Source organism: Lontra canadensis, unplaced genomic scaffold (genome assembly GCF_010015895.1).
Source record: "Lontra canadensis isolate GAN:19392208 unplaced genomic scaffold, GSC_riverotter_1.0 scaffold32, whole genome shotgun sequence".
NCBI lineage: Eukaryota > Metazoa > Chordata > Mammalia > Carnivora > Mustelidae > Lontra > Lontra canadensis.
Genome location: NW_022631026.1, coordinates 19,028,633 through 19,039,273, shown reverse-complemented (window position 1 = coordinate 19,039,273; position 10,641 = coordinate 19,028,633). Strand labels below are relative to the sequence as shown.

The window sequence follows — 10,641 nt, the reverse complement described above, 5'->3', positions numbered from 1 at the left end:
TTCCAAATACTCCCAGCCCGATTATCTGCCCCCAACCCCCAACACATTTCTACCACTCGGAGATGAAACGTTAACAAATGCCGCTGTCCTGGCGCCCCCGCACCCCCGCCGCGCTCCGGGTGTATACCCAGCACACCCCAACGCCGACTTCCTGCGGAGAGACTCAGCCCCTCACGTCGGCGCGACTCCTGGGAACAGGTAATCAAAACCTCGTCCCCAGAGCCCGGTGATGACGTCACGCCGCCCCTTTCTAGCATCGCGAGATTGTCTGCTCCCACCCCCAGTCCCCAGAGCTCCCAACAGCCCGCGCCCGCTGCTAGGCAGCGGCGGGGATGGCGAGGCGCGGAGCCGGGGCGGTGACGATAGCAGCGAGTCCACCATTGGACGAGGAGCCCTGAGGGACGGGCCAGCCTGGTGAACAAGGAGATAGCGAGGCGGGTGGCCCCGAGAGAGCGAGGGCAATGGAGGCCAACATGCCGAAGCGGAAGGAGCCTGGCAAGTCCCTGCGCATCAAAGTCATCTCCATGGGCAACGCTGAAGTGGGAAAAGTGAGTACTGCGCTGGGAGGGGCGGGACCTCAGCGCGGCGGGGCGACGTGCCCATTGGCTGGGAGGGCGGCCACTCAACTGCCCGGGGCCCGGCCTCCTCCCCGCCCCTGAGCAGGCCTGGGTCTCCTCCTGGGGGATGCGCCTCTACGAGGAAAACTCTCCTGACCTTTTTGACCTTTGGTTGCCCCCCTTCCTCCTCCACTGACGTCACTCTCCATAAGAAGGTGTCTCCTGTGACCGCTAACCCTTGAATGTATCCCCCAAAGAGTAAGGAGGCCTAGGTCCTTATGTCAGATCGTCTGCCTACTACCCTATCTGCCTTCTAGGTGACCTGTCCAGGACTTAGAGGTGGAGAAGAAAAGTTGAGTTACCCCAGCAGTTCTTGGGAGCCTAAGGGAGCTTACCGGGGTGCATGTGAGGATTGGAGTTTGTGAATGTTGCTCCGCGGACATGGAGCCCAGAATTTATTTTAAGAGCGCAACTGAGGGTGACATTTTTCCCAAGGGAAGTGCAGTGGATGTCACGGAGTCTGCATTTTGTTTTGTGCAATGCTTTTGTTTTTTTGTTTTTTTTTTTCCGGTGGTGTCATCATATTCATTCTCTCAAAGCCTTCGTCCTACCACCTTTCTCTTGGCTGGCTCTAGTGGGTCCCCGCTGTTAGCTCTCCCATAGTTGGGGGGGAGGGGTTGTCGGGGGTGGGGCAAGAGGGACCAAAGGCCTTCCCCCAAGTGAATTCTAAACTGTCTCCTCTTCACCCAAATTGTCTCCCTTTCTGGGTAAGTGGAAGCTGTTGGTTAAGAACCTTCCAAGGTCATCAAATCAATGACAGAGACAGGACTAGAACTTGAGTCTTCACAGCCTATTGGAGTTCTCGCTCCATCATTGTATGCTGTGAAAATCAAAAGAGCCCTTAATGGAGGTGTTTAGGCCGGTGCTCTGCACATTGTTGATGCTCAGTAAATGTTTATTAGTGCCTTTTCTTTCCATTTAGTAATATCCTGTACTATTTATGTATCTTTGTATATATATGTATTAACAGAAGTTCACTGAAACTCAACATTTATTGAACACCAGCTATGTGCCAGGCATTAAAAAGAAAAGAATAAAGCCTTTTAAAGGTTTAATAGTGAGCTGGCTAAGTAAGCATGCATCACTTTTACCATTTTCCTGTGCCTAATGGTGCAACATTAAAAATAGCCCAAAATGCCCAGTGTCACATTTTTTTAACATTGTTCTATATTTATTAGCCAATGCAATTAGACAAGAGGAAAAAAAATATGAGAGACTGGAAAGGAGAAGGCAAAATTATTATTATTTGCTATGATTATGATTATGATCATATCATTATTAATGATATGATTATTTATCTTGAAACCCAAAGAGAATTAACTGAAAAACTTTAAGAAACAATAAGAAAATTCAGTAAAGCAAAATTAATATGCAAAAATTAACAGCTGTAGTATATCAAATAGTATTTTTAATATATAATTGAGAAATTATTTTAATTTACAATAACAGCCAAAATAAAATGCCTAGGTTTAAACTTAAGAAGAAATAGGTAGGACCTATATAAAGAAAAATTTAAAGCTCTACAAAGTGATATAAAATTACTTAGGCACATGGAAAGATATACTTTCCCCTTAATTAGGATCACTCAACATTTTAGAGATGTCAGTTCTTTAAAATAATCTACAAGTGTAATTCAATCCTAGTTAAAATACTAGTTAAAATAAAAACAGTTTTTTTTTTCCCTTTCAGAACATAATAGAAAGTATTAAGGTCCTTATGAAAAATTAAATGTGAGAATAACTAAGAAAACTGAAAAAAAAGGGAAAACACTACCAGATAATAAAACACATTTTAAATTACCAAGTTTTTCCTATTGATGCTGAGAAGGACATAGAGAGACATCAGTGGAATAGACTGGAGTCCAGAAATAAATCCAAACACATAAGGAAATTCATAACAAATTTATAACAAATATAGTAAAGTGGTAGGAAAGTAGAGACCATTTAATAAGTACTGCTGGAACAACTATTTACTGTTTGGGAGTGAGGTGGATGCCTCTTGCATTGCTTTCTCAAAAATGAATTTTAGTTGGATCAAAGATTTAAATGTAACTTAAAAGAAAAAAAAAAATTGCCAGGGCACCTGGGTGGCTCAGTTGGTTAAGCATTTTGGCTCAGGTCATGATCTCAGGGTTATGAAATTGAGCCCCATGTCAGGCTCCATGCTGGGTATGGCGCTTACTTAAGATTCTCTCTGTCCCCCCTCCGCCCCCCGCCCCGCGCCCTTCCTCTCCCCTCACACACTCTCTCTCTTTCTCTCAAAAAAAAAAAAAAAAAAAGCCTTACTTATAAAAGTAACACATATTCAGTTTAAAGAATTTGGAAAATATAGAAAGAGAAACAATTTTAAGTTAAAAATTAAGACATACCGTAGTAAATAATCTTTGGCATAAAGGGCAAATCAAAACAAATGACAAAATAACTAGAAAGCAGTTAAAGAGTTTCTATACTGAAAACTTCAGGACAAAATTAAACCTGTAGTCAAAGGAAAACACATTATCTTATTCATTTCTAAGGAAGAGAGAGAGAAAAACTAAAAGAACTTAATGGTTTTACAACTTTGTGAGTGTACAAAAAACCCACCGAAGTCTATACCTTAAAAGTGTGAATTTTGTAATATGGTATATCTCATTTCAAAAGATTAAAGGAACTTAATACCTAAGACATTAGGAAAAGGTCACAAAATAAACCAAAAGAAAGTTTGGAAAATTAAAATTAATAAAGAAAAGTGCCTTAAAAAATCTATTTAAGAAGAAAATAGAGAAAATGAAAAATTTCAAGATTAGTACTGAAAGGGAGACATAATCACATACTAGAAGAGATTAAAAGAATGACTAGGGAATATTACATCCAGTTCTGTAGAAGCACATTTGAAAATGTAGGGGAAATGAAGGACTTCCTAGCAAAATATAAATGACCAAAACTGACTCAAAAAGAAGTAGAAAACCCAATCCCTTAGTCATATAAGAATTAGAAAAACATTGAAAAGATTTATCCTTCTAAAAGGTATCAGGATCAGATGGCTTCATGAATAAGCTTAATTTAAGCTTTAAATAACATATAATTTCAGTTACTTAAATAATTTTAAGGCAAAGAAAAAGGTGAACAGCTCCAGTTTATTATATGAAGTTGTGGTAACTTAACTAGCAAAACTTGATATAGTATCAAAACAGAAAAGTATATCCCAATTTCACAAATACAGAGAGATGTATAATTTCTTAAATATCAACAAATAGAATTCAGTAGTATATCAAAAATAATTCACTACTAGCAAGGAGAGTTTATCCCTGGAATGCAAACATGGTTCAATATTAAGAAGTTCGCCAACATAATTTGTTACATTAACTGACTACTGGAGAATATTTTTTCGGTACTGGAAAAACATTTGATATAATCAAGTAGTCAATCCTAATAAAAACTTTAAGCAGAATCAGAATAAAATGAAACTACCTAAATATGAAAGACAATATTTATTATTAGCCAACAGCAAATATCATAGCAGATGGTACAATGCTAAGTCTATTTCCATTAAAATTAGGTACGAAAAGGATACTTGCTATTTTCCTTTATTACTCAGCATTGTTTAAGAGGTTCTAGAAATTCAGTAACAAAAAGGGGATTTCCAAGGGCTTAATATTCTCTATGGGAGAATCCTGAAAGTTCTCTGTGGTCTTTGTGTATATCTGATTCAGCTTTCTGCCTTGGCAGTCAACCTACTCCAAAGACCCAGTCCAGTTCTCAGTGTCCTCTAGGGTCAGACTCTTTGTAACATCCAACTTTGAAGCTTGCCCTAATTTTAGATTTCCAGTTAAATTTAATAAATATTTTCCTGTTAAATTAGTTGAATTGAGTTTTCAAATATCCTGCAATATTGCATATACTTATTGGAGTTTACTTCTCTTTTTTTTTTAAGATTTTATTTATTTATTTGAGAGACAGAGATCACAAGTAGGCAGAGAGAGAGGGGGAAGCAGACTCCCCGCCAAGCAGAGAGCCCGATGCGGGGCTCGATCCCAGGACCCTGGGATCATGACCTGAGCTGAAGGCAGAGGCTTTAATCCACTGAGCCACCCAGGCGCCCCACTTCTCTGTCTTAACAATAGACATGATAATCCCTCCAAGTAATCTGATACAGCTCTACTCCTTTTCATTTGTATATAGTCCACAATATGCAAGCATTCTTCTGATGAGAATTCATGTCATTTCCAGCTTTTCCCCTACTACAAGCAATGTTGCAATAAATACTGTGTGTGTGTGTGTGTGTGTGTGTGTGTACACATGTAAATACTGGTTTTCTCATTTCTATAGACTAGATTTCCAGGGGTGGAATGCTGAGTTCAAGAGCATATTTTAAAATTTTCATAGCTATTGCCAACTTTTCTTCAAAAAACTGTGTTTCTACCAACAATATGGTACGGAGGTACCCTTTTTCCCATATCCCTGCCAACACAGGTGTTGTCATTCTTTTAATGACTCCCAGTCTGGATAGTGAGAATTATTACTTTAATTTGCATTTCATGGATTACAGATGAAGTTGAGCACCTTTTCATATGCTTATTGGCTATTTGGATTTGCTGTTCTGTATATTTATATTCCCTATTTATTTTTCTTTTGGATAACGTGTCTTATCAATTTTTCTGGTTCAGGGACATCAGAGATAATAAATTTTGCCAGTCATATAAGTAATGAATATTTGTCTGGATATGTCATTGTCTTTTAATATTTTTACAAATATTTTGCCATACAATTGCTTTTGTTATTATTATTTCTTTTTTAAAAAAATTATTTATTTATTTGATAGACACAGCGAGAGAGGGAACACAAGCAGGGGGAGTGGAAGAGGGAGAAGCAGGCTCTCCGCTGAGCAGGGAGCCTGATGTGGGCTCGATCCCAAAACCCTGGGATCATGACCTGAGCCAAAGGCAGACGCTTAACTCACTGAGCCATCCAGGCACCCCATTATTATTATTTTTTATATACTCAGTTGTGCCTGTCCTTGCTTCCTTCCTTTTTTTTTTTTTTTTTTTTTAAGATTTATTTATTTATTGGTGGGGTAGGGTCTGAGGAAGAAGCAGACTCTCCACTGAGCAGGGAGCACGATGAGGGGCTCAGTCCCTGGACTCCGGGATCACAGCTGAAGCCAAAGGCTTAACCGGCTAAGCCACCCCCACACTCCTGTCCTTTCTTTTATGATTTTTGAGTTTCCTTTCTTGGTTGAAAATGTTTCCCTAAGGTTGTACATATGTTGCACATTTCTTTTGCACTTGATCTTAGCCAAAGGGCCGAGAAGTGTCGGTGCACATTTTCTTCTGAAATTTTTGTTGTTTTATTTTTAAATTTTGAAATCACAAATTCATCTGAATTATTCTGTATTTAGAGAAAGGCCTAACTTGTGTAAGTAGCATTTTACCAAATAAGTCAGTCTTTTCCCCTTAACTTTAAAGATTTTATTTATTTATTTGAGATAGACAGTAAGAGAGAACATGAGAGGGGAGAAGGTAAGAGGGAGAAGCAGTAGACTCCCCATGGAGCTGGGAGCCTGATGCAGGACTCAGTCCTGATTGTCCTGGATCATGACCTGAGCCGAAGGCAGTTGCTTAACCAACTGAGCAACCCAGTCGCCCATTTCCTCTTAACTTTAAATATCACCTTGTCACTTTTAAACTCTCTTCTTTTAATAGGATCTATTTCTGGGCTCTCTCTTCTGTTCTACTGACCTATTTGTCTTATGCCAATATAATATTGTCTTGATTGGCTTCAGACTGTATTTTGATATCTATTAAGGTAGGTTCCCTCTTCTTTCTATTGTCCTGCCCCATTCCTCTTTTTCATATTTTGATTAGTTCTTCCCAGATAGTTGTTCTTTCATATGAATTTTAGGAAAATTCTATTAAAAACAGAGGCCCAAACCTGTTAAGATTTTAGCTGAATCTGTGTAAAAAAAAAAAAAAAAATAGTACGTAAAAATCTATTTAAGAAAAATAGTGAGAGCAAAACATTCTCTCTGTATTTATGTTATTTAACTTATAAGAGCTTATAAGAGCCTAAGGACCAGGAGCCCTATTTATGTAATAGGGAGTGGTTATTAATACAATTACTTAAATATATGTCTTGTGAAATACTTATAACTAGTGTTTAAATAGTGTACTATAGTTAAAGGACTGCTAGGCCTCTTAATCTCATGAATAATTTAGAAAAAGGCTATATTCATTTTCCCAAGCTATTGTGAGAGAAAATATTTGTGAAGTGCGTTCCAGCTATAAAATGCTTTTAAAAGTATAGCCTCTTAGCAGTAGTCACTCCAAAGAAATTTTTCCTTCAGTTCACAGTAAGCTTATTAACTGCTTTTTAAATTAACTGTCCTATTTAATTTAGGTTAACATTCATCGGGGAAGGATTTGAGCAAAATATACTCCGTTACTAGCACTCCCAAGTAAATTGTAAGTTTCATGAGTGCTAAGGGTTGTTATTAATATACAAGTTGGTTTTCACTGGCACTGAGCAAATTTCAATGGCATGAGCAAAAAGATAGAAGTAAAATACCAGCGTTTGTTGTCCTCAAATAGTATACCATCTAGCTGAAGAGATAATGTGAATATGTACATGTGAAATGATAACTTACAATACAAAGCCATGTATGACTGCTGGTGTGTGTGTGTGTGTGTGTGTGTGTAATATATGTGTGTATATTGGTATGTGTGTAAAGTATTGGAAGAGTTCAGATGCAGGCAAGATCTCTTAAAACCTGGAGCTCAGAGCTTGAGCTGGGCCTTAAAGGACAAGTTAAGATTTGGAAAGAAGGGAGGAGGCTCATTCCAACTAGAGGGCAAGTCATGACAAAAGCTAGGAAGTCAGGTGTCCAGGAGTTTTGCAGAAATGGAGAGTTTGTATTACAAGGGTTCAGACAGGGAATACAGATTAGGGCCAGATTATGGAGGACCTTAAATAAAGGACAAAGGGGGCGCCTGGGTGGCTCAGTGGGTTAAGCCGCTGCCTTCGGCTCAGGTCATGATCTCAGGGTCCTGGGATCGAGTCCTGCATAGGGCTCTCTGCTCAGCGGGGAGCCTGCTTCTCTCTCTCTCTCTCTCTCTCTCTCTCTGCCTGCCTCTCCGTCTACTCGTGATCTCTCTCTGTCAAATAAATGAATAAAATCTTTAAAAAAATAAATAAAAATAAAGGACAAAGGAATTTGGGTTTCAAACTTGGCACTGAGAAACCACTGACGATTTTTGAGTTAGGGAAGTGAAAAATGTCAGTGGTGTGCCGTATTGACTGAGGTTGGGAGGAAAGGAAGGCAGAAAGACCAATAAAGAATTTCCTACCGGGGTGCCTGGGTGGCTCAGTGGGTTAAAGCCTCTGCCTTCGGCTCAGGTCATGATCCCGGGGTCCTGGGATCGAGCCCTGCATCGGGCTCTCTGCTCAGCAGGGAGCCTGCTTTCCTTCCTCTCTCTGCCTGCTTCTCTGTCTACTTGTAATCTCTGTCTGTCAAATAAATAAATAAAATCTTAAAAAAAAAAAAAAAGAATTTCCTACCGTTGTCTAGTAGATGATGAGAATCTAAACCCAAAAGGTGTAAGTGGGAATTGGAATGAGAAGGAGGCAGGAAACCTTCAGAAGGTTTAGAAAGGCTCAGAATCAAACATGGCTTTAATATTCTGATCCTCTATGGTTGGGAAAATGGTGGTATTAACAGAACCAGGATGTCAGCAGGATGAACTGTTTTTATGTACAGGATTAGGCCATTTTGGGACATGTTGAATTGGAGGTAACAGCAGGACACCCAAGTACAAAGTAGTCTTAGTACTGAAGGTATAGATGTGCTTTTGAGAAGGGAGGTCAACGCTAAACGTTTTGGTGGTATTGTTGAAAGCATAAGAGTAAGTCTTCAAAAGAAAAGAGCACAAGGGTGGAGAACTAAACTGAAAACATGTTTGGTGTTAGGGAAGAATACTTAAGTAATTTTTCCTTAAAATTTTCACTTTTAGCATTTGTTTTGGTTCTTTGAAAATGCTTTCTCTCTCATTGTGGTGAGTGAAGAAACCATGATGAAGAACTGTGCTTATTTTGTATGCTTCCAGAGTGTATTTACTAAAAGCCTGTATTTTTTTTTTTTACCTTTTTAGAGCTGTATTATAAAACGATACTGTGAGAAAAGATTTGTGTCTAAATATCTTGCAACCATTGGAATTGACTATGGAGTCACAAAGTAAGTACATTGGTTTTTTGGGCTTGTAAGTTACATAGACCTTTGAACTCCTATAAAATGATGTGTCTTGAAATAGGTAATCTGAAAATAAATCAGGAAAGATAGGAATAAGAGACCTTTACAGATGTAGTGATCATATAAGTTGATCATCACCAACCACATTCTTTTTTGCCGGCCCTCCCTTAGGTATAGGGTCTACAACAATGAGCAAGTTAATATAAAGCCCAACTGACAGATGTGCCTTTTTATGACACATGTTTGTATAAGTGGGTCCCATTAGCAGATGTGTTTGTAGAGCATTTTGAGATACTCTTTCTGAAAAGTCTAAATATTATGTGGAAAATTTTCTACCAGACGACATCATTTATTGGTTTATGATCTTTATAGTCTATTGGTATCTAGAAAATGATCTGGGAGAAGTAAAACTGGGAAGAAGTGGGGTTTTATCTGGAGATGACTTGGGGTGGGTTGAGCTTGGGGAGATAGGATTACATTAGCAGGAAATAATACTGCCAGTGCATAGAATTGAGGTATACAGCACTCTCCCGGAAGGTGGAATTTCAGGGACTTACTATTCTGGCCCTAACCTGCCTCTTCTTCCCTCTTGTTTCATTCCTTTACACACTTTACCCTCCCTCCACACTACACCACTGTCCTCATATTTTTCTTGCCTCAGTGCCATTATTTATTCTGTCCACCTGAAATGTCCTTTCCCCTCATCTTTCCATCTGTCAGACTTTCCAAGATGTGAAATGGTCTTGTTCCCATGAGGTGTTGGAATACCTCCTTTATTAGTGAGGACTCTTTTTGGTTGCAAACGACAAAAATATTAAACTTTTCTATGCTGTTTATGGTACTTAGAATAAATTGCCACATGTCGTTATTTTTATATGTTAAATGTCTCCTGCTAGATTATAAGCTCCACGAAGAAGGGGCTATTAGTATAAATCATCCCCAAGTGCCTGGTACAGTGCTTGTACAGAGTAGATACTCAAAAACTGTGTATTATTAGGTAGGATAGGACTGAAGAGGAAGTTTGCAAGATTAAATATGAGGGCAGCTTTCAAGAAGGTGGACTAAAGTGGTGGGTGTATCTGTACTTCAGGACACAGAGTTTCATCAGTGATATGGCAGGAGATCCTATTTCAGGCAGTTCTGTTTTGAATCCATATAAGTAACTAATTTATTCCCCTAAGAGATGAGTATCACCATATTATACCATAGAACTGTTGTCATTTAGTCAACAGACTCTTCTATTTCAGGCTGAAAGTTTTTGGGAGAAAGATGGTTGTCCAATGGTGTATCAGGAGACTATAACTGAGAGCAACCCAAGTCAAACCAGCTCAAGCAAAATAATAATAATAGTAATAATAATAAGCATAAATAAAGGATATTAATAAATTCATATAATCCAGTTATAAGGATGCTGGGCTTAGAGATGGCTGGAACCAGGGACAGAATAGAGCCAGATCATTTACTCCATCTCTCTCCACCTTATAGCTTCCTCTACATGGTTTCCAGCAGATCTCAGACTCACAGTGTGAATGTTACTTCCAGAGAGGGACCGAAGTTAGTATTCCAAGTTTAAAAATCCCAGGGAAGGGGTGCCTGGGTGGCTCAGTCATTGAGTGGCTGCCTTCAGCTCAGGTCATGATCCCCGGGTCCTGGGATTGAGCCCCACATCAGGCTCCCTGCTTAGCGGGAAGCCTGCTTCTCCCTCTCCCACTCCTCCTGCTTGTGTTCCCTCTCTCGCTCTCTCTCTCTCTGTCAAGTAAATAAATAAAATCTTAAAAAAAAAAAAAAAAAAAAAGAATCCCAG

The 10,641-nt window shown here is 39.2% G+C and overlaps 1 protein-coding gene across 3 annotated transcripts in view; it reads left to right on the top strand.

Annotated features, from left to right (window-relative positions):
* Window positions 1-270: 270 nt before the first annotated feature.
* The window catches only part of DNAJC27 (DnaJ heat shock protein family (Hsp40) member C27), a 28,185-nt gene continuing 17,814 nt past the window's right edge, over window positions 271-10,641 (top strand). The window contains exons 1-2 of one of the 3 annotated variants that reach the window (XM_032866969.1): window positions 271-548; window positions 8,740-8,822. In XM_032866969.1, the coding sequence (XP_032722860.1) occupies window positions 462-548; window positions 8,740-8,822 (170 nt within the window). In that variant the 5' untranslated portion in view covers window positions 271-461. The remainder of the gene's footprint in view (window positions 549-8,739; window positions 8,823-10,641) is intronic. The other 2 variants (XM_032866970.1, XM_032866967.1) reach the window with 2 other exon arrangements.